The following is a 23445-nucleotide window of genomic DNA, read 5'->3' as shown; positions in this document are numbered from 1 at the left end:
TATATATTCATCTTCTCTTTTTGGGGATGCTGGAGATAAGGAGGCTGAAATATGCAGTACAGAATAGAAGGCAGAAAGTCAAATGGAAAGCCCGTTTCTCCTCTGGAGAACAGGAGATGGTGCAGCAGGAGATGGAGGGTCAGAGAATGGAGATCAGGAGAGTGCAGTATAGCTGGAAATACAAAAACACACACATACTCTTCATTAGTACAGTTTAAACCTTGGCAAAGATCTGGGACAATCAGTCTATGTAAGGTGAATTTATCACCATTGGAGCATTAGGAAAATAGAGATTAACTACTAAAAGGCATCTTAAAAATGTCATTATAATGTTGGAGAATTAAACTTAAGAAAACTCTTCAGAGGCCTTCAAAGTACTTTTATACTGATTTTCCTATTTGGTCTCCATAACAGTCTTGTGACAGATGCTCTTATCAGCCCCATTTAGAAGAGGAAACTGAGACTTGCCTAGGACTATAGAACTGATAGCTTAAGTCAGCAATTAAACCCAAGTCTAATGGATTCCAAGTCTAAAAGATGTCAGTTGTTGTCAGTCACAGATTTCTGAGTGCATAGAGTAAGACAGATCCATGATCAATGCCATTGTTTTCTTCTAAAGACCCAGCAGACAGAGGAACAGGAATTATTATTGTCTTCTTCAGAACGGGTGGCTCTTTAAATAGGGAGAGCAGTACTCTTACCATACAAATCAGATCATCCCAAATAAAATAGGATTCATAGTTTTTTTTTTTAAAAAAGAAAATTGGCAAAGAGACCCCTCCCTGTTGCCACCGGGAGCGACTTCAATTTTGTTTGTTCCTGCTGAGAACCTCACATCTGTGGGCCTGTACTGTGGCTCTGCCTCCGTGGAAGGTCACCAGTTATTGTGTCGTGGTCTGAATGCTGGCAGGGAACAGGACAGATGATGATAAATTACTGAAACCTCTTGGCATCAGGTAAAGGAGAACTTATTTTGGAGAATGCCTGTTTCTTTTTACTTTAGGACCTTTTAATTCTTTTTCTACTTAAAGCAAATGCCATCTATCATGTTAGTCAAATATCATCACTGTTTCCTTGTGAAATGTCTTCTCTATTCCCTGCTTGTCTCTTTTCTTTAAAATATATTTTTTAAATTTTTTAAAGTTTTTTTTATTTAAGGCAGTGGAATTAAGTGATTTGCCCAAGGTCACACACAGCTGGGCAATTATTGTGTCTGAGGCCAGAGCTGAACTCAGGTCCTCCTGACACCAGGGCAGTGCTTTCTATCCATCACGCCACCTAGCTGCCCCCTTTTAAATATTATTTTTAATTAAAAGTTTTTTTTTTCCTGTTTTTCTCATAAGAGAATTGTAATATTGGAAATTGATCAGGAGTTGTTTTCCGGGTCCAACATGTACACATTCAGTCTACCAACCTAATCAATATACCACGGGGAAAAAGAACAAGCCATAGGATTGCTTCACTTGAAGCCTTCATACCGGGGCACTCCATGAGAAAAACAGGGTGGAGGGCTTTATCTACCACAACCAACCTGTTTTCAGGTTACATAATTTGTCTGCCAGGAGAAAAGGAAATTTCACTTAAGCCCTTTGAGTTGTGGGGAAACCTTTGCAGATTGAGTGGAACAACTTGAGTCCAAGTTAATTACTCAGTGTCCTTCCCCCCCACCCCCCACCCTCAGCAAACCAGGAGGGAGGCCAGGGAGTCAGCCTGAAGAGGAAAGAGAGAACCAAGAAATCAAGCTCTTCTGGCCCTCATGAATGGGGATACTTCTCTTTTCTTTCTTTTTTTTTTTTTTACTTTTTGTTCCAGAAAGATAATGGGCCTAACATCAGACTACTTTCAAGGTTTATTATTTCATTAGTATTGAGCAGATTCAGCTGGTCTAAAAGTAAGCACATAAACCAACTGATTAGGTCAAGAACATACAGATGTATCGATGTTGACTTCTGTTGAACAATATTAACAACAAAAATGCAGCTCTAACAATAATTCTGGAAATATAAGACCTAATCATTTCTAGAAAGTATGTTGTGCTCGTTTCTATGTCTAGGAGATATAAACTTACCTGGACATCCATCCTTGAGAATTTTCCTAGCAGAGAAATCTGGAGAAAAAGGCTGCCAGCTCAGATCAGAGCAGGTCCAAGCACTGGGTGCCAGTAGGGATGGAGCCCAGCGTCTATCAGAGGCCGTCATCTTGTCCACCATGAGAAGAAAGAGACAAACATTGCTTTTCCTTTAGTCACCTAGAAGATGGATGTGCCTGGGGCCCAGGCTCATGTACCCTTCAGCTGAAAGGGATCTTTTTTCCCCAGCAACTTTACCCCGGGGCCTCTCCTTTACCCTGTTCTTGTATCATAGTTACTTGTCTATTTATCCTTTCTTCTATAAGATATTAATCTCCTTGACAATAGATTGTATTATTATCCCCTGCCTTTGTATCCCCATTACTTAGAAGAATGCCTTAAATGAAAACTTCATACATAAAACAATATGTATTCAGGCCAGAATGTGTCCTCTTCCTTCCAAGTGAAAATTAACATCTCATTTTAAAAAAAATCCCTAATGGTTGGTTTTCAGAATCTTTGGTCCACAGATATCCAGATATCAAGATGTAAATTCTGAATCTGTAACCGTTTGCTTGTTATTGGAAACCCCCAATAAGCAAGCATTGCTTAATAAAATGGCATTGGTTCTACATGTGTGATGGTTGCCTAGGGTGTTGACTTGATCCAGTGTATAAAATCCTGCTCATGCAGGGAGATGCAGCCCGTCTTTCACTACAAATGATTTTTTCCCCAATTTAACTGTGGAGGATAGCCAATCCCAGCTGCATTGCTGCCATGCATTAGCAGTGACTTCTTAACCCTTTTCCCTTGCTGTGCATTCTTTTTAGAAAATACTAAGACTTTTGAGGGTTGGAACTATTAATTAATTTTGTTTCCCCCACAGTGCTTTCACCTAATAAATGTTCAGTGAATGTGTTTTGAATGACTTGATGGACAGATTTAGTCAATAGTCCTCTCTATCCTAAGCCTAGAATATTTAGGAGTATCTTATATGTATTCAGAAAGTCATTCAAATCAGCAATGACAGTCAAACATTAAATCCTTTCAAGTGGAACCTTTAAGCTTGTTTTCAGTGGGATTAAAAAAAAATCTTTTGAAATGGATCTTGTTAATGATAAAGGTACAACATGCATAGTCTCTCCTAAGACAGAGAAAAGGAAAATTCAGTGTGAATTCTTTTTTATCAAAGTCAGTGCAAATGCTTGGAGATCCAGCTTGAAAGTTACAGAAGAGGGCAACTAGGTGGCCCTGGAGTCATCCCCAGGACCTGAGTTCAAATCTACCCTCAAGACACTGACACTTATTAGCTGTGTGACCTTGGGCAAGTCATGTAACCCCACTAGTGACCTTGTAAAACACCCCACAAAGTTAGAGAAGGCTCAGCCAGTGGTTAAGCTGCTCATGCACATCCTGTTTTTCTCCAGTTAACGGCCCTCTATACTGTCTGAACATTTTTCAGTAAACAGGGTCTCACACCAACCAACCAGAGTCTTCATTCCTGGAAAGGGGAAGCAGCTGAGATCTGGCCTGGCCCGGGTGCCAGTCATGCTCATTTATATGGTGCACAAACATTTCCAGAACACACGTTTTTCAGGTTTGAAACATTAAAAATAGTTTGTACTTAGATGGAGTGAAGTCTTTGATCCGTAGTTACAAGGTCAAGAGGAAGCACAAACCTTTCAGATAGCATTTGTTTATATACAATTTCTACCCTTTTAATCTCTGAAACTTACTTTCTGATAATTTAGCCACAGGAAGAGGTGATTACACCAGGAAGTAAGTCACAAGTCATTATCAAAACATGAGCCCTTTAACCTAACTTTGGTTATTATTGTTTGTCTTCCAGTTGCTCGGTGTACCACAATCTAATTGCAGACCTGGATGAAAGACAGAAATAAATCGTTTGCAAAGAGATGTTCACAATCTTCTGTTTTGTGTGAAACTGTCCGAGCAGGGCCTCTTGCCGGGCTCCAGAAGCACTGGAGTTCTGTCATTCCTAGAGTGTGTCCTTCAGTGCGGAAGGGCTGGATTCAAGGTTTGATGTTAGCTATTAATCAGCTTTGAGCACTGGCAGGAAGCTACTTTTGTTATGATTACTTATATACTCTTATTATGTGTGTGAAATTCAATAAAATTGACCTTTTTTTTAGCCTTTACTCTTATGGTACTTAATAGATGCCACCCCCCCAAAAAAGCACATATTTTAAAGAATAGTGTAACAGGAAAACAGATTGACTTCCCATACCATCCCCTCATTCCTTCTTTTGTGGTGTGTGTGTGTATATATATGTATATATATATATATATATATATATACGTATATATACATACATATATATATATATGTATGTATGTATAGCCTAGGTTCTTCCCCCTTACTGCCCCTGATCACCATCTTAGAAGACTGTGTCCAAGAATAATCCTGATGATTAATGCACTATGAGACCTAGAGAGAAATCTGCAAAAAGTATGATGTGGGCTTTTAGACTCTAGATTCTTCTAAAGACCATGACCCCTTTTCCAGGTGCAGCAACTAAAACCAAAATGTTGAGATCTGTATTAAGCAACAGAAATGTATGTTATCAGAGATTCTACACTTTTTGAAATGGGGAAAAAAAGATTGTGGCATTTATTTGAACATTTTATAAAAACCACAGATTTAGATTCTGTGATCTTAGATCTTACCCCTGGAAAGCCAGTTACTAGTCCAACCACTCTCATTTTAAGGATGAGCACCTGAAGTCAAGTAATAGGAAGTGACTTACCTGAAATGACAGAGGACCAGAATTCACAGCTCCTCTGTCTCCAAAACCAGAAGTTTTTCATCTTTGGAGACAGCACTTAAGACACCAGAATCCAAGGCTGGAGTTGGAGACCATCACTTATTGTCTTCAGGCTGTTTATGATGCCCCCTAATCCTTGGTCAGTAATTTTTTCTTTTAAACTTTGGTCATAAGGTAATAAATCTTTGGTAAAAAAAAAATTGATCTAGGTCAAGTTTGGAGGAATTGACCTGAACACATCCAGGGAATATTTGACTGTATCTATAAAAGCCACTAGCTATTATTCAGGGTCAGAAGTGTTTCAGGCTTCATCCTGAACCCCTTTGAGATAGTCTGAGATTGTCCCCAATTTTTCCTTAACAACACAGTTTTAAAAATAGTCACTTTAAACACCCATCTTTTAGTAGATTCTTTTAGGACATTTTTATTTTGGTCTGCTGAAAACTATCAAAACCAGAGGTTCCAAGAAAGCAGATGTGAGAATGCCTTTAGATCTCATTTGATAATACTTTAGTACTCTTTAACGTAACTGGCCCCGAAGGCTGTTTTTATGTGGCCCAATCACAAGAACTATGCCAGTTTACACAGTTGAGCATATGAGATATAACTAGAAACAGCCAGGTGGATGATTAGAGAGTCCCTAGAGTACCCTTCCAGGAGGAGTCTACATATGAACTGGCATGTTTTCCTGCTGACCTACATATAAATCTGTCATGCACGATGAAAGCCTTTAAATATCCAATAAAGAGTGGAAACTAAGAACACTCTCCCAGATATGAAGCTGACTTGATATACTACATGAGGAATCTGGTGACTAAAATTTTGGAAATCCTGAATGAGAACACAAAGTAAAAGAATGCACTCTTGCCTCAATGAAATAAAATAATTCTTTGTTGTTTGTTTTAATTTCATGTCTTCCCCTTAAACTACTGCAGAGGAGTCTAATCTTCCTTTAGTGGTTAATACTATAAATGTAAAAAACGTTCTTTTGCAGAAAACCCTTCACCTTTCCCTTTCAGAAGTGACAGGAACACATCCCACAATAATAAACAGAGAAGTAGCAGATTGACATAGTGCTTTATTTAAGCTGTCTGTACGAAGGAAAATAATGTGCATCCCTATCATATACGTGTAAAAATACTAAGGATGTACAGTGTACAAAAACAGTTTCTTGTAGTTATTTCACATCCTTGTGGGTCATTTACTTAAGGAAATAAACAGTTTAAGTATGACCAACAGTAAGAGTAATACAGTTCCTTGGGTTCATAGTCACGTCTGCTTAAAATCCTTAACCAGATGACTAGATCTTGCACGGATCTAATGAAAGAACTAGCAAGGTCAAGAAATGTCACAAACTCTAAAGCTACAGGGAGGTAATTCAATTACCAATTTAGAGGTGTCATTTATGGTTGTTTATTTATTTAAATAAATACTTTACAGTTCATGCTTGCCTGTAATGCACTACCAGGAGCAAGATAAGGAAATTCTACTGTAGACAGTACAAACAGTAGCAGCAAAGTGTGTACATTGAGGTGTAATAGATAGACCCTGCAGTTAGTAAGGAAGGACCTTACTTGTGTACTCTAGGAGAAGCACAATGGCCCCTGCAAGAAGAGTCAGCTTCAAGAAGCGAGAAATCAGGGGTGGGAAATGGAAACCAATACTGGAATAATGTTCTTTGAGCAACAGGAATGTGTTGGAAGATGCAGTTAGTGTAGAACGCAAAGCTGTGTGCAAATTTGCCTCCAGTCCAAACAGAAAGGGCCGACTTCCTCAAAGGTGGCTGCAGTACGAGTGACCGTCAAGACCACATCTGAAATGTCCAGCGACTGACCGAAGGCTTCTGGGTCCCAAGGCCTTTTCACCTGCCACAATTCTAAAACTACAGTTGTGAACAAATACAAATTTCTCCAATCTATTTTGTTAACATTGTGATTTTGTTTTTTTCATCCCTTTTCCCAGCTAAAGGAAGATTTAGAGTACAAAATTAGAGATTCTCAGACTCTACACCAAGTGATGAGTTGGTCAGTTTGTCCTGAATAAGTCATCAGTTTTCTTGAAAACAATATGGGAGACAGTTTACCCTTTTTTTCAAATTCAACCTGAAATAACTTTACAGTATTTCACCAAACTCAAATGCAAACTTGATTATGCAATTACAAAAGCAGAGTGGCCAAGCACAGGAGAGAACCACAGGCCATTTGCTGAAGCCTAAGAGCCAGCTGGGAGAAGCCAATGGCCTGGGGCTCAGTCAGAGCCAGTCATTAATCTTTAGGAAGTGTCCAGTGCCAAGGTCACAAAGAACACTATCTCAAGATTTAAAAACAAAAAACAAACAAACAGAAACCTAGTGGATGTGCCTTACATGTGGGTGATAGGCTTCCTGTTGGTCCACAGTGGGCATTTCAAAGGAGCAAATGCTCAGAATGGCCAGCCAGCCAGTCCCCACTCTCAGGTCCTCGGCTCATCTTTCTCATGTAATGAGTACAAAACAACTTAGGGGATGTGCTCACTACTCCTTACCTTCTTTCCCAAAGATGAAAACTCAATACATTCCAAGTAAAAAGATGAAATCCCTAAGTATAAGCAAAATGAGATATCCCTTGAATTGCCCACTTAATATTAAATATGAACTTCACTCAGAAATATGAAAAATTAGAATAAAGTCTATGTCTTAGCTGCCTTAATAGAATGCCCTTGACCCCCCTTACCAGCCCCAGTGCAGCCACTGCCAGCAGTGGTCCCCCGTTGAAATCCACCCTTCCAGCATCAAGCAGCTAAGACATCTGCATATGAATATTATTTTTCCTATCTAAAAGTCACTTGCTCTTTCATACAACGCAATCATAATACTACATAATGCTGCCATTTATCGCCATGGGAGCTGCTAAGATAGTGAAACCAGAATACTCCATGATAATCCACCAGAGTCGGGATTCCTTTTCCCGGCCCGCAGGCCGCATAGGCGGCTGTGGAAACATCAGCTCCTAGCACCAGAGGGTTGAAATCTGAAGATCATTAATAAAGGAGAAAGATGAGGTTTGCATACATGCCCCAGTCGGTAAGAAATGGTGGGATTTGGGGACATGAGTATATACAGAAAAAGAAAACTTGGAGGTGTTTTTTTTCCCTGATGACAACTCAGTGATTCGTGTACCATGGTCTGCCAGGGCACGCTGGCTCGTCTGCCCCTTCATTTCTTGTGTGGTACAACTGGTGAGGGTTTCTTCCATCAGTCCTCTTCGTGTTCAGCATGTCCAATAAAGTGCTTTTTCCATCCTCATTCTGGTGTCCACCTCACACGTGGACGTGTGTCCTCCTTTGCCCCAACCAGAACCCCCCCTCCCATCTGTATCAGGAGCACAGCCCTCTGCTGTGGTTCACTCCCTGGGGCCGGGGGCCGGGCTCTCTCCATTTATAAGCACCAAGGGAGCTAAGTGATGGTGTCTCTTCACCTGGAGCCAGATTCTCTGCAGCGTTGACAATTTCAGAGCCTTGTCCAAAGTGTCCCCATAGGAGGAGAAAGTGCATGATTCTCATCAGTGTGTACATTCCTTTGCACGGAGGACAAACTAAACTGCTGAAGCCTAATCTAGGTGAGGTGTGGCTGGATCTGCTAGGAGGACACACGCAATCTTCATCACTAAAAAATAAATACTACTGCAATATAAACAAAACCAACCCCAAGGGACATTCAAAGATCTTAACATTTGTGAAAAGATAATTCACATGAAACAAAAGTAAAAACATGGAAGGCAAACACCTGTTTCTCTTGGTGCACAAGTTTTGGTGAAAAGCAGGATCCCTAAGCCTGTCTACATTCTTTAGCCATCAGGAGTGATGTACAAACATCAAGAAGGAAAAAAAAATTAAAATACCAAGCACGTGGAAAAATGCTCTCTGGTGCAAATCATTTCATTAGATGCTTTCAAGCGACTTGAACAATGCCGAGCTTAGGCCACCTTCATTCATTGACTCTGCAATGCCCACCTGTCCGTGATTGCACATGAAACCTGGAAGTCTAAGGGTGACACGGGCAACTCGAGCCCCTCAACTTCTTCAGTTGTGGCCAGCAGGCATTTATATATACATCCATATGTGTATATATTTATATATGTGTGTGTGTGTGTGTGTGTGTGTGTGTGTGTGTGTATACATATATCTGCATATATGTATATAGGGAAGTCCTTTGCTCAATGACCAACACCTGCTTCCAGGACTTCTACGCTCTAACTCAGGTTGGCATCAGCACATCACCACCCTCTCCAAATGGCTTCTTTGGACCAGCACAAACAGATGCAAGAAAACGTTAGGAACTAAGTCTTCTTAGTCTAATTAATATTCTGATTCACCTTCTAGAAAGTTAGGAAATGCATTTAGAACCAATTTATCTCTTTTTTTAACCTCTGAGGTGAGGGAAAAACAAAAGATGACAACTGGTGCACAAACGTACAACGGAGGACTCATGACTTCCAAGATTGTAAAATTACTTCTTAAAGTTGCTATAATAGTGAGACGGTAGCAGCAATAGCATGAGACCTTAGACTGAGATAAAATTTCATGCAAAAACAAAAAGGCAAGTGTGTTTGTATCTCTTTGTGTGTATGTGTGTGTGTATGTGCGTGCCTGTGAGAGTGTCTGTAAGAGAGGGACAGAGGGCAAGAAGGGGGCAGGGAGGGGGTGAAGAGAAGAGTGGGGAGAAGAATGAAGGATCTCCTTCGACTTGGGACGACGTCTGAAAGTGCTCCTGCTATCTTAGCGAATAGCTAGTACTGGTGGTGATGCCCAGGAATCATTTTTGATAATAAACCTAGGATGATAGTGATGCAGTAGAACTCAAGAGGATTATTCTCGTCCACTTGCAGAGTAGGAAAACTGTGGGAAATGTGGCCGTCTCTCATTGTCCATGCAGTCCATACCATCCTCATCATCTGTGGGGATGAAACAACACTTTGAACTTAATGTTAATTTTTAAACAAAACTCTCTTTACCTCATGGATTATATTTTTTCCAGATTCCCACAAAAGGGGGATCAAGTTTCAATCAAACTAGCTTACCTACATTTGTGCCCAGCCTTCAATTACAACTATATTAATTTTAAGGATAATTTTATTTCGGCCTCTAACCAAATAGCATTCTAACATGATGTTCTTCGTCAACACACAGAGTAATGATTAAATGTTAACTATAACTACTCATAAGGCAAGGATAGATACTGAGTAAACTGAGCAGGAAGGAGAAATGTACTGATAATCTGCAAAATGATTAGAAGGCAAGTGTTTCCATTTGAAATGTTCTTTCTTTATATTCAGTATTTCTGTTATTTCTATTAATAACTATTACCACTCATATATTATTCTTATTTCTACTTTTAAAAGATAGTCAGATAATGTTATCTCTCTACCTTCCATCCTAACAGTATGGTGATTCATGTCTTTTCCTAACAAAGTTTATAGATCTAACTTAAATTTTACCCCTAATAAAAAGCACATTTCATCTTATTCTTTCTACTTTATAAATCAAAGAATTAGCTATGATTGTTTATTTATCTCTTTCTTATACTTTTGCTTTTCATCAAGTAAATAGTCTCAATTCTTTGAATATACCTAGTTCATTTAAGGGATACTTCATTCCCCCACCCTTCTCCTGTCCTGGCCATTTTAAAGCTTCTCTAACAAATATCAAGAGAAACAAGAGTACTTAGACAAAAATGCTTTGCATTCACTTAAGCTTAGGAAACAAAAACTTCTGTTTACCGTCTCAATTTTTCTTTCCTCTTTTTTCATTCACAATCCAGAATACTTTAAGATCGTGACACTCTGTTCAGCTAGGATCTATAATGTGTCCCAAAGGACAGTTATCGAGTGGAACCAGAAATTATCCAACATTTGTTGCGTGCCTGGTGATAGCCATCGCTTCCTTCCTCTCATTCTCTCTGTCCCTATCTCAGTTTCTCTCTCAGATGGAATAAGCATCTCATCAGAGAAGCTCTACATAATTCTGGATTGTCTCCTTGTCTTGGGTACAATCTAACAGTGAATGTCAAGACCAAAGGGGCTTGGAGCTCACACAACAGTATATTATGGGCCAAATGGGTACAGTGCTGGCAATGATGGTGGTAGGAGAACTCAGGGAGAATGAGAATCCACTTCTGATCAGGTTCTTGCAAGCACATTGTAGACCTGATAGGCTAATTAATAAAACACCACCACCACTACTACTACTACTACTCTGCTCAAGAATACTCCAGTCTTGACTGCATTTCTTAGTACTGCCCAACGAGGCCTCAGTTTCCCTCTTCCTAATAGTCATGTCCAGAAAGCAAGACTGCTTAAAATCTGCATTTTATGTACATTATTTTAGTTAGGAACACTTGATTTCTTCATAGATGGCTCATTACCAAGAAAACTGTTTCAATAAATCTTTTTGGTTGTTGGATTTCACAGAACTCTTCTTGCTTTTCTCTTAAGAGATAGGGAGTAATATTTGTTGAGACACACTGCTTAAATTCCTCATTCTATAAATACAAAGAGGCTGAAATCCCTATTGTTCCCTTTATGACACAAGCCAATAAGATTTAAAAAACTTTATTCCATATAAACAATTTTGTTTTGCTGAGAAATTTCAACCACACTTTATAGAAAGCTTTGTAGTCGGGGGTGGAGCCAAGATGGCGACATGAAGGGATCCAGTCTTGGGAGCTCTCTGATAAAAACTCATAAACTAAGGACTCTAACTAAATTTTCAAGAGACAGAACCCACAAAGGGACCCAGGTGAGGCAGTTCTCCTACTCAAGGTAACCTGGAAAAGAGCAGAAAGGCTCTGCTCCCCGGGGCTGGAGGGGCGTCCTGGAAGAGGGGTGGCCCGCCAGAGCAAAAGAACCTCAGCCTCCCGGAGGCAGCCCCAGGGTGCTGGGAGCCACAGCAGCAGGGGAGTCTCCTGAGCTGCACCCCGGGGAGCACGGGCACAAAGTGGGGGAACAGCAGGGGACCTCTGCCAGAGCGAGCAGGTGGAGCCCAGCCCTCAGGGCACACAGCCAGCACCTTGGTCTTTCTGCAGCCTAGACCAGGAAACAGAAGCAGGTGGAGCCCGTAAGCAGGAGCCCCCAGGGCATGAGCCCATTGAGCTGAGGGAGGGGAGTGAAGAGAGACTGACGATCTCTGTCCTCTGCCCCTGGAACAGGACTCTGGGGCTCTGACCACATTCAGATCCTGATCCCAGTCTAGGCCCCCCCATAGAACAGCAGCCCCCCCCCCCACCTCAGCCCCGTGGTAGAAGGGGGCACATATGGTCATTCACAGACCAAGAGGGAGGACAGAGCCTCACACACTGAGACCCTTGTGGGAGTGTCCCAAAAGCTCAGGAAGCACCCCCAAAAACCAGGCTTAGGCTGGGAAAATGAATAAAGAAACAAGAGGAAGACCATTGAGAAATATTTTGCAAATGAGCCCAAGAAGGATCAAAATACTCAGTGTGAAGATGAGGAAGCACAAGCTTCTGCATCTAAAGACTCCAAAAAAAACAGAAATTGGGCTCAGGCTATGACAGAGCTCAAAAAAGACTTTGAAAATCAAATGAGGGAGTTAGAAGAAAAACTGGGAAAAGAAAGGAGAGAGATGCAGGAAAAACATGAAAATGAAGTCAGCAGCTTAGTCAAGGAAATCCAAAAAAATGCTGAAGAAAATAGCATGCTAAAAAGCAGCTTAGGTCAAATGGATAAAACAGTTCAAAAAAGTTATTAAGGAGAAGAATGCTTTAAAAAGCAAAATTGGCCAGATGGAAAAAGAGATAAGAAAACTCTCTGAGGAGAATAAATCCTTCAGACAAAGAATAGAATTCAGGGAGATTGATGAATTTAACAGAAATCAGGAATCAATACTTCAAAACCAAAAAAATGAAACAGAAGAAAATATGAAATATTTCATTGAAAAAACAACTGATATGGAAAACAGACTTAGGAAAGATAATTTGAAAATTATTGGAATACCTGAAAGTCATGATCAGGAAAAGAGCCTTGACATCATTTTCAAAGAATTACTACAGGAAAATTGCCCTGATATCCTAGAAGCAGAGGGCAAAATAGAAATGGAGAGAATCCACCGATCCCCCAGAGAAAGAGATCCCCAAAAACCAACCCCCAGGAAAATTATAGCCAAGTTCCAGAACTCCCAAGTCAAAGAGAAAATATTACAAGCAGCCAGAAGGACACAGTTCAAATATCGTGGAGCTGCATCAGGATCACACAGGACTTAGCAGCAGCTACACTGGAAGCTCGTAGGGCTTGGAATACAATATACCGGAAGGCAAAAGAGCTTCGAATGCAGCCAAGAATGAACTACCCAGCAAGGCTGAATGTCCTCTTCCAGGGAAAAAGATGGACTTTCAATGAACCAGGGGAATTTCAAATGTTCCTTTTGGAATGGCCAGAGCTGAACAGAAGGTTTGATCTTCAGATACAGGACTCAGATGAAGCATGGAGATTGGAGGAGAGGAGGGAAACATGAGGGACTTAATGAGGATGAACTGCATGTATAGAAAAATGATACTGATAATATTCATATGAACCATCTCAGTTAATAGAGCAGGTAGAGGGAGCTTTTATAGTCGAAGCACAGGAGAAAGCTGAATTCGAAGATAAAATATGGTGTAAAAATGGAGTCAATAAGAAAAAAAGGGAAATGGAATGGGAGAAAGAAAAAGGAGAGGGGGAATAGTCCAAGCTATTTCACATAATAAGATTTTTTTTTATTACATTGAGCTATTGCAATGATATGGAAGGGGGGAGGCAAGGGGGAATGAGGGAACATTTGCTCTCATCAGAGATGGCTAGGAGAGGAAACAGCAAATATACTCAATGGGGTATAGACATCTGGAGTAAGAAGGGGGGACGGGGAAGGGGTGGGGATGTAAATAAAGGAGGAGAGGATGGACCATGGGGGGACAGTGGTCAGATATAACACATTTTCTTTTTTTACTTCTTGCAAGGGGCTGGGATTGGATGGCCTGCTCAGGACCATGGGGCCAGGTGGATTCTGGGCCTAAGGGGTGGTATGGGGGCTCAGGGCCTCTTGGCCCCAGGCCCAGGGATCTGTCTGCTGCGCCACTCAGCAACCCTACAGCACAATCAGAGTGAAAGGAGAGAGAAAATATAGTACATGGTAGTGGAGAAATAAGAAAGGAGGGAGTTGCGATCAGCAATGGCAATGTTGGAAAAATATGGAAGTAACTTTTGTGATGGACTTATCATAAAGAATGTGATCCACTCACGACAGAGTTGATGGTGTTGGAACGAAGACTGAAACACATTTTTTGTTATTATTATTTTGGGGAGGGTGCAGGGCAAGTGGGGCTGGGTGGCCTGCCTGGGGCCACATAGCAGGGTGATCATTGGTTGTCTAATTTGGACCCAGGTACTCCTGGCTCAAGGGCCAATGCTCTGTCTGCCACCCAGCCACCCCTACTATTATTACTATTTTATTTTATTTTGGGTCTTTTTTCTTCTTCTTTTTGGTTTTTGCAGGGCAGTGAGGATTGGGTGGCTTGCATGTCACATGGCTGGGTGATCATTGGGTTTACGAGGCTGGATATGGACTCGGGTGCTCATGGCTCCAGGGCTGGTGCTTCGTCCATTGCACCACCTGGCCATACCTACAATTATTACTATTATTTTTTTTAATTTTATTTTTTCTCCCCCCTTTACATTTTTGCCAAAGCAAGTCTATCTATATTCAATGGGGGGAGGGGTATTTTGTTTACTTGTAAACTTGTAAACAAGTACATTTGTACAAAATGAGAATAAAAAATAAGTTTAAAAAAAAGAGAGAGAAAAAAAAAGAAAGCTTTGTAGTCAAGGAGTAGCACAAATAGGGCATCATCTCACTAGAACTCCACAGCAAGCAACTCAAGTCCCACTGTAGACAATCCCTCCAGTGAGGTTTGGGGGTAGTCCTGGGTTTAGTGTGCAAGACCCATCTATCTTCTGCTTTGCTTTGCTACAAAACAAAACTCAAATTACTTATTACTTATGAGTTTAGGGAAAGCTACTACTTTGTCATCATGGAAATATTTTTCTGATTAAGTATATACCCATGGTTACATAATCTATGAAGATGGGACACCCAGCTTCCTACTGATGTCCCATGACTGACTGTTTAAGACTTTATCCCTTTGCTCACCTTTCATTGGGCATCCCTGTGGTGCAGGAATGCCAGAACAAAAAAAATTACAGGAACCTGTGGCAGAGATACAAAAAAAGATCCTTTTGCCCTGGCAAGACATTAATTACTACACTAATGTAGGACTGTAGACTATGAAATTCAAGATGATAACAGTAGTTTTATCTCCAAGTCAGAAATATTTTAATGACATGTGTAACTATAAAGAATTATGTACATATGTATGTGTGTATGTATGCCTGTTCTTAAAATTCAGAGGAATCCAGTTATGTGGGTTGGTAGTTAAAGAATAATAGATAAAATTAATGTCGATGATGACCTTAAGGGAAAACACTTGGATTGGCGAATGTAGAAATAGTGATTGCTCCCCTTCAGCCTTTGGACACATGTAAAATTCTCTCCCTGGATTTCTTAATGAATTTAACTGAATAAAAGCCACTAGATCTCAAAAAATCCCCTCTCTGTATAATAAAGGTGGTAGGTCATCAATGGTTCCAACAACACAAGACTCTGCCTTCCAAAATCTGTTCAATTAATTAGCACCAGTAAGGACAATTGGGTGTGCTGTGGCAGCTGTTTGTCGTGGCTGGAACATTTTGCCTCTCTGAGTACTGCTCTGTACTTTTTCAGGGTGAGGCAGCGAGTGGGAAGGCAAAGCTAACTAGCGGAACTGTTGTGGACTTTGATGAACAAAACCTCTCTGCTGTCTCTGCACAGTCAGAAAAACTGCCCTGGCTTTCTAACCAACTCTGTTGTTTGAAGTTGCATGGAGTAAAGATGATGCTACATGTAAACATAATTAAATGTTTCTCTGAGAGAGCCTAAGACAGAGCCAGTGATTGGAGATGCACATTTAGTGTACACACCACCCACTGACCCCAGCACATGCACGGGAGGCCTTGGAAAGGCAATTCACAATGCAGGGGCTGTGGTTAACAAGCAAGGAGTCTATTCCTCTATAGCAGAGAACCAAGAAATGGCCTAAGAGCCAAGAGCAGGGGGGCAGCTAGGTGGTGTAGTGGATAAAGCACCGGCCTTGGAGTCAGGAGTACCTGGGTTCAAATCCGGACTCAGACACTTAATAATTACCTAGCTGTGTGGCCTTGGGCAAGCCACTTAACCTCATTTGCCTTGCAAAAACCTAAAAAAAAAAAAAAAAAAAAAAAAGAGCCAAGAGCAGGGTGGCTCTCAGAGCCAGATGGCCAGCAGGAGCATCCGTGGGCACAAAGAGGCCGTCATCAATTCCTGTTACAACACTTTCCTAAACCTAATTGATTTGAGGAGAATCATCCTTTCAAGCTGACTGCCCACCAGTGTTTGTCATTTGAATGACAAGGGACCCATTCCCACCTAAGGTGTTTCTATGTGGTCTCCTTGGGCCATCTCTGAGCTCCCCATAACAGGAAGGAAGCTACATCAGAAGTCTGAGGCATATGGAGATGCCCATGCCCACATATGGCCAGGTCAGCCTTTGCCAGACTCCCAGTTTTGGGTAGGCCGAGACTATATTTAGAAATTATACTATGGGGGTTTAATATCTATCTATTCTAACTTCTGTTGAGTTGCTAACAATAATCTTTAAAGATTTTGAGATCTTTGAGAGCTTATAATTTATGTTTAAATCAAGACTTCTGAAAACAAATAAATAAAATTCAAATGGTCTTTCAGAAATGACTGAAAAATGTCTTTGGATATCTGAGCACTGAATTTGAAGTTAGAGGAATTGAAAGAGAATTTTGGCTCTGCTACTTAGAACAGTATAAACTTGACAAATAACTTCTCTGGGGCTCACCACATTGATCATCTGTAAAATGAGCAGCAACTGGAAAAGCTCTAGTTCCTTCAAACTTTAAACCTTTCTATAATATAGAAGTGGTAGCATAATGGGTGAAGAGTGTGGGACTTAAAGTCAAGAAGACCTGGCTGTGTCCCCTTGGCTAAATCCCTTAGCCTCTCTCAGCCTCAGTTTCCTCATCAATAAAACAGAAATAATGGGAGTACCTCTAGGGCCAGAACCTTGTGAAAACAACAAATGTAAAACACCTTTAAGTACTGTGTAAATGCTAACCATTATTATTATTGTTATTATTCCTGTTATTATGGTTGGAAAATGGCAGAAGCTGAAGACCTCACAAGCAGGGCTGGGGCTCCTAAAAGAGTCTGAATTGCCCTGGCTACTATTAAGCCCTCTTCCCACCCCCTCAAAGGGCCATTTCATTAGCACGTGTACAGAGAGGCCTTCAGGCCCTTCCCACAATCTTCTTCTTCCCAATACCTTAGATACACCTGTAAGACATCAGTAGAACACACCTTGCTGCTCTACCTGTCCCCTTAGATGACATCCTTCATCCTGTGATTATTTCCTAGTCATATTTCTTAATGGTAGGGGAGGCAGCTGTGGTATAGAAAGTTCATCAGTCTTGAAAATCTGAAGACTGAGGTTCTAGCTCTGCTACTGACCAGCACATTGACTCTGGGAAAAATCATGTTGTCTCTCGGAGATCCAGTTTGCTTATCTATAAAAGGAAAGCTTTGACTACTTGTTCTGAGGTGTATCTGTCTCTGGAATTCTACAATTCTATAAACGGGTGAGATGGTATTTTGCTTGTGGGTTTCCCTTCTATAGATGCTCAGCACATAGTAATAGTCTAGGCAAAGTTTTTTTTTCTTTTTCCTTTTAAAATAGAGTGACATGGCTAATATGTATGAAAAATTGTCTTACTTTCAAGAACTCTTTCATCTCCCCCAAAGTTTCATTAAATCACAGTTTGATCTTCATTTCTGGACTAATGGTGATATACACATACCACTGAGAAACAGCAATTGGCAGCAGATGGAAAAGGGATAAAATGGGTCTGATTACCCCTTCTTCCACTAGAGTACACTTACTTAGAGCAAGCTTCTCCTCTAGATTCATCAGAGCAGACTTACTTAAAGTGAACCTTACTGAAGATAGCTGAAGCACCACAACAGTGGACAGCTTCCCAGTGCTGGTCATAGCTCTCAGTATGGAGAGCCAGTCAGGAAGGGTCAGCAAGTAAAGATGTCACCAGTGACAGATACAGTTGAGGCTATCATCTTGCTAGGAGAAGGCTTGCACCCAGTTAAGTCTCCTCTGTGTCTCTCCTCTTAAAAACTTTTTTTTTAAGGTTTTTGCAAGGCGATGGGGTTAAGTGGCTTGCCCAAGGCCACACAGCTAGGTAATTACTAAGTGTCTGAGCCCAGATTTGAACTCAGGTACTCCTGACTCCAGGGTCGGTGCTCTATCCACTGGGCTACCTAGCTGCCCCATGTCTCCCTTAAATTAACTTTTTTTTAATTCTTCTCACTTTTTTCTTTAATATCACTGGAAAACTTCATTCTTGAGATGAATAGAATCACCCCGCTGCTGAATTAAAACTTAAATATATGGTTAAACATGCTCACTTTCCCCATGCTACTTACTTAGTTCCTTATGGTTCATTTACTCTTTACTTACATTTTTCAGGTGGTGTTATTGTAATTGTCTGAGCTGTAAATTCTTCATCAAAATATCTGGTGTCTGTCTCAGACGTTACTTGAGGTTTAAAAGGAGGTACAAGCTGAAGGAGCAGAGAAACAAAATGTCATCAGTGAAGCTAAATACAATATTATTAATTCTTTTCAAATATGTAGTACATAAAAAACTAAAGAGTGAGTATTTTAGGCTACTGTGAAAAAAGGCTGTGTGAAATGAATTTCTTCCCTTCTCCCTTGTGTCAATCAAAAGGAATTTAGATCATTTTTTTAATTGATGGAGAGGGAGAAAGAGATAAATACTGATTCCTCCCACCCCCCAAGGATCTTGAAAAAGGTCCTGAAACCATATGGCATTATTCAAATAAGATCTGTGTTCAAATCCTCTTCAGAGAGTGACCCTGAGAAAGTCACCTCTCTTAGCCTCAATTCCTTATTTATAAAATTAGCTTGAAATCCATCAATTTATGATCTTTATGCTATCTGGTTGTGTTTCTTAGTACCAAAATATTTTCATAATTCAACCTTTCCTTAATTCACTGGTGGGGTAGTGTCTTTGTATTTCCCTAGGGAAAATGTCAAACATTGTATACCCTAACAGCAACATGGGGGTGATGATCAACCTTGATGGACTCACTCATTCCATCAGTGCAACAACCAGGGACAATTTTGGGCTGTCTGCAATGGAGAATACCATCTGTATCCAGATAACAGAACTGTGGAGTTTGAACAAAGTTCAAGGACTATTCTCTTTAATTTATTATTATTATTTTTTTTTGCAAGGCAAATGGGGTTAAGTGTTGCCCAAGGCCACACAGCTAGGTAATTAAGTGTCTGAGACCAGATTTGAACCCAGGTACTCCTGACTCCAGGGCCGGTGCTTTATCCACTACACCACCTAGTCACCCCTATTCCCTTTAATTTAGGGGGGGGAAAAAGATATCTTATTGTCTGATCTTGTCATCTCTTATACTTTTTGTGTCTTCCTTAAGGATATGATTTCTCTCATCACACTCAATTTGGATCAATGTAAAACAAGGAAACAAAGTAAAGATTGACAGATTGCTTTCTGTGTGGGGGGGGAAGTTAAGTGCCAGGGGCCAAGAAGCCCCCATAAAAAGAGCAAATAAATTCCAGACATACCAGGAGCCAAGAAGCCCCCTGTCAGATAAGATAAAAGGAGCAAACAAAATTCCAGGCATACCAAGGGCCAAGATAAAGGAAAGTCACCCTCCATTATCAAGAACAAACTGACTACAGACTATCCCTTCTCTCAGGCCAAGGCATACCAACTCCACCCCTAAGCTAATCCCCTTGTTCCTTCTCTACAAAATATAAGCAGGTATTTTTCTCAAATAAACTCAGACCTTATCCACCATCCTTGGGTCTCACTCTCCTTATTCTCACCCATTCCATTTCAGGCTGGGTCCTCCTCAACACCCCACTTTTCTGCCCCGCAGGTCGGGGCACGTGGCGCCCAACGTGGGGCTCGAGGCACGGACTCTTGCCAGGCAGACCCCGTAAAGAAGAATCGTCGTGACCCCCTCTGATCGCGACCCCCTCTGATCGCTCCGGAGAGCCCCACGAACAGGTAAGTGACGTCTGCCTCATTCTTTTCTCATGGGTTCCAAGCTGTCTAAAGAACAGGTCTTTATACGGGACCTTAAACTGGCACTTAAAGACAGGGGAGTTAAAGTAAAGAAAAAGGATCTTGTTAGATTCTTCCTTTTTATAGATGAAGTGTGCCCGTGGTTTCTGGTAACAGGACCTGAGATCCACCCAGGCAAATGGCAGAAAGTAGGAAGAGATCTTAATCAGAAATTGAAAATAGAAGGACCCGATGCCGTCCCTGTTTCAGCCCTTTCTTACTGGGGTCTTATAAGAGACATAGTGGAAAGCGCAACCAGGGACCCCACAAAAAAACAGCTTCTTTCAGTTGCAGAGTCCTGTCTTCGCCCTCTTTCGCGTACAGCCTCTATAAAGTCTTTGAAAGAAGAGGAAGCGAAACCCCCTAAAACTCCAGCTAGATCTCCCTCAGCAGCTATTGAAATCCCCCCAAGCAAATCCCTCTATCCTCCTCTCCCTTCTGAGATAACACCAGCAGAGGAGCCCATAACCTGCCCAGTGTTTACAAGAAATAAGAATCTCCAGCCCAGTCCAGAGATGGACCCAGATTCAGAGCCTCTAGACCCAGGCAATGAGGCAGAACTTGAGGAAGAAGCTGCTAGATATAATAACCCAGACTAGCCCCTAGCCTCCGCTCCCCCTCCATACCTAACTGCCCCTGCCTTCCTGCCCCTGGGACCTAATATGATCACACTCAATAAGGCACGGGAGCAACTATCCGTGCAAGTAAAAGAACTCCGTGAGGTTTTAGATCTCCAAACGCAATATGCGCAGCTCTCCGGTGAGTTGTCTGCCCTACAGGATTCATTACAAAGGTCCCTTAAAATCCCCCTCTTAAAAAACCAGTTTAATTCAAAAACCAGAAGCGAAAGCAAAACAAAACAGAGACACTCTAAGGCAGGAGCTGCCATGAATTATAAAAAACAGATGGCATTCCCTGTCATGACAAGATCCCGCCGAGATGATAGTGACCCCAATGCAGGAGAGGCTGAGCCCCCCGAGTCTTCCCATAGCGAAGGAGAAGAGGAAGAGGAGAATAAGAACAGGGAAGATGAAAGGGAAGTGGCAGATAGTCTAGGGGAACAAAAATCACTAAATTATAGAAAAATCCACTTCAAAAGTTTGAAAGACTTACATACAGCTGTTAAGACCTATGGGCCTAATGCCCCCTTTACTCTCTCCGCACTAGAAGCCATCCCCCGTGGGGGACATCTTCTCCCCTCTGAGTGGCTCAGGGTCGTCCAGGCAGTACTTACACGAGGACAGTTCCTCACCTGGAAGGCTGATTTTTTTGATCGTTGTCAAACCATTGCTTCAACTACCTATAAAACTTCTAAGGGAGCTTATGAAAAACTCACAGGGCAGGGCAAGTACGCTAGTGAAACCCGGCAGTCCCGTCTCCCGATTGGATTGCTTGCTCAGGCAGCTAGTGCTGCCATTTCTGCCTGGCGGGCCCTTCCCAACACTGGCTCCCCTTTTGCACCCCTCAATAAAATCGTCCAAGGAAACCAGGAGGAATTCTCAGAATATGTAAGCAGGCTCCTGGAAGCCACAGAGAGGACCCTAGGGCAGGAAGCGGCTGATGACCAGCTTGTTAGACACTTAGCCTACGAGAATGCCAATGCCACTTGCCGCTCCATTTTACAGGGAAAATGGAGAGACAAGACCTTAGATGAAATGATAAGGCTCTGTAGAGACATAGACCCCCTTACGCAGGCAGTTCATTTAGCTGTTGGGGCAGCCCTTCAGCACTCTGACCAATCTAAGACCTGTTTTAGGTGTGGCCAGGAAGGCCACTTTGCCCGCCAATGCCCAATTACCAACACCAACACAGGAGGTTCTTACCAAAGACCTAATCAACCACAGACCCTCTGCCCCAGATGTAAGAAAGGAAAGCACTGGGCTAACACCTGTCGATCCACCACCAACGCTGAAGGCCAACCCATTGTCCCGTTTCCGGGAAACGGCAAGAGGGGCCAGCCCCGGGCCCCTCAAACAACCCCCAACCCGCAAGCCTCTGGGAACAGCTTGCCCACCTACCATTACGCAGAGCCACCAGAGGGAGCGCAGGGGTGGACTTGTGTTCCTCCTCCTGTACAATATTAAACCCTGAGGATGGTCCCAGTATGATCCCTACTGGTGTCTATGCCCCCCCCCCCTCAGGGATTCCTTTTTCTTATAATTGGCCATGCCTCCTCCACCTTGGGTGACCTTATTGTCCACCCCTCCCTTATAGACAATGATTATACGGGAGAAATTAGAATAATGGTGTCCGCTCTTAATAACTCCATCACTATTCAGAAAGGACAACGCCTTGCCCAAGCACTCCCGCTCCCCCTGCAAACCCAATATTCAACAGTAACACAAAAGAGGGGAGCTTCCAACCCAGGGTCTTCAGATGTTTTTTGGGCTCAAACCATTTCACAGGAACGCCCTACACTTAAATTGGCCATTCAGGGCCGGATCTTTTCCGGCATACTAGATTCTGGGGCAGACTCCACAGTCCTCTCCAAAGAAAGTTGGCCGCCCTCCTGGCCTCTTCAGCCCTCTATGACCCACCTACAAGGAATAGGACAATCTCAAAATGCCCTACAAAGTTCTCAATGGCTCCCCTGGAAAGATGAGGAAGGAAATGTAGGTACTGTTCGACCCTATGTAGTCCCTGGCCTCCCTGTTAACCTCTGGGGAAGAGACATTCTCTCCCAAATGGGAGTCATTATGTTCAGCCCTAATTTTACAGTAACCAGCCAGATGCTTGCTCAAGGATTTCTCCCTGGACAAGGCCTTGGAAAAGAAAAGCAAGGTCAACCGCTCCCTTTGCAAATTACAGGAAAAACAGGGCGCTCGGGATTAGGGTTTGAAAGTCATTTTTTATAAGGGCCACTGGTCCCCCTGCACTACAGGCGGAAAATATATCATGGAAAGATGACCATCCCGTCTGGATTGACCAGTGGCCCCTTCCTAAGGCTAAATTGGATGCAGCCTTTAGATTAGTGCAGGAACAATTAGATGCAGGACACATCGAACCTTCTGTGTCCCCCTGGAACACCCCCATTTTTGTCATCCGAAAACGCTCAGGTAAACGGCGACTTTTACATGACCTCAGAGCGGTTAATAAAACTATGATCCCCATGGGGGCAATGACATGCCTGTATTTACGATTCATCAGCTCAAAATGCTAGATGGCTGCCTGAGCGTCTAGTAAAACTACATAATCCACCCAGGGAACCCCCTGAGAAATCTCCCTCTGTGCTCTCTTGTAGATAAGGGATCCAGCATGAAGGCCCTCGTCTT

General features: G+C 42.0%; 2 protein-coding genes across 12 annotated transcripts in view; one reads left to right on the top strand and one right to left on the bottom strand.

Moving 5' to 3' along the window:
* The window catches only part of SDCCAG8 (SHH signaling and ciliogenesis regulator SDCCAG8), a 296601-nt gene extending 292362 nt beyond the window's left edge, over nt 1-4239 (top strand). For 2 of the 4 annotated variants that reach the window (XM_074222889.1, XM_074222887.1), the window contains one exon: nt 3918-4239. In XM_074222889.1, coding sequence (XP_074078990.1) covers nt 3918-3969 — 52 coding nt within the window. In that variant the 3' untranslated portion in view covers nt 3970-4239. The remainder of the gene's footprint in view (nt 1-3917) is intronic. The other 2 variants (XM_074222888.1, XM_074222891.1) reach the window with 1 other exon arrangement.
* Nucleotides 4240-5912: 1673 nt separating this feature from the next.
* AKT3 (AKT serine/threonine kinase 3) overlaps nt 5913-23445 on the bottom strand; it is a 412039-nt gene continuing 394506 nt past the window's right edge. For 7 of the 8 annotated variants that reach the window (XM_074222894.1, XM_074222895.1, XM_074222899.1 and 4 more), the window contains 2 exons: nt 18509-18611; nt 5913-9785 (listed from right to left, as the gene is read on the bottom strand). In XM_074222894.1, the coding sequence (XP_074078995.1) occupies nt 9700-9785; nt 18509-18611 (189 nt within the window). In that variant the 3' untranslated portion in view covers nt 5913-9699. Of the gene's footprint in view, nt 9786-18508; nt 18612-23445 lie in introns of those variants that run through there. The other variant, XR_012475745.1, reaches the window with a different exon arrangement.

This window comes from Macrotis lagotis, chromosome 2, assembly GCF_037893015.1.
Source record: "Macrotis lagotis isolate mMagLag1 chromosome 2, bilby.v1.9.chrom.fasta, whole genome shotgun sequence".
Lineage (NCBI taxonomy): Eukaryota > Metazoa > Chordata > Mammalia > Peramelemorphia > Peramelidae > Macrotis > Macrotis lagotis.
The sequence above is the reverse complement of the archived record's forward strand: the minus strand, read 5'-3'. Positions and strand labels throughout refer to the sequence as shown.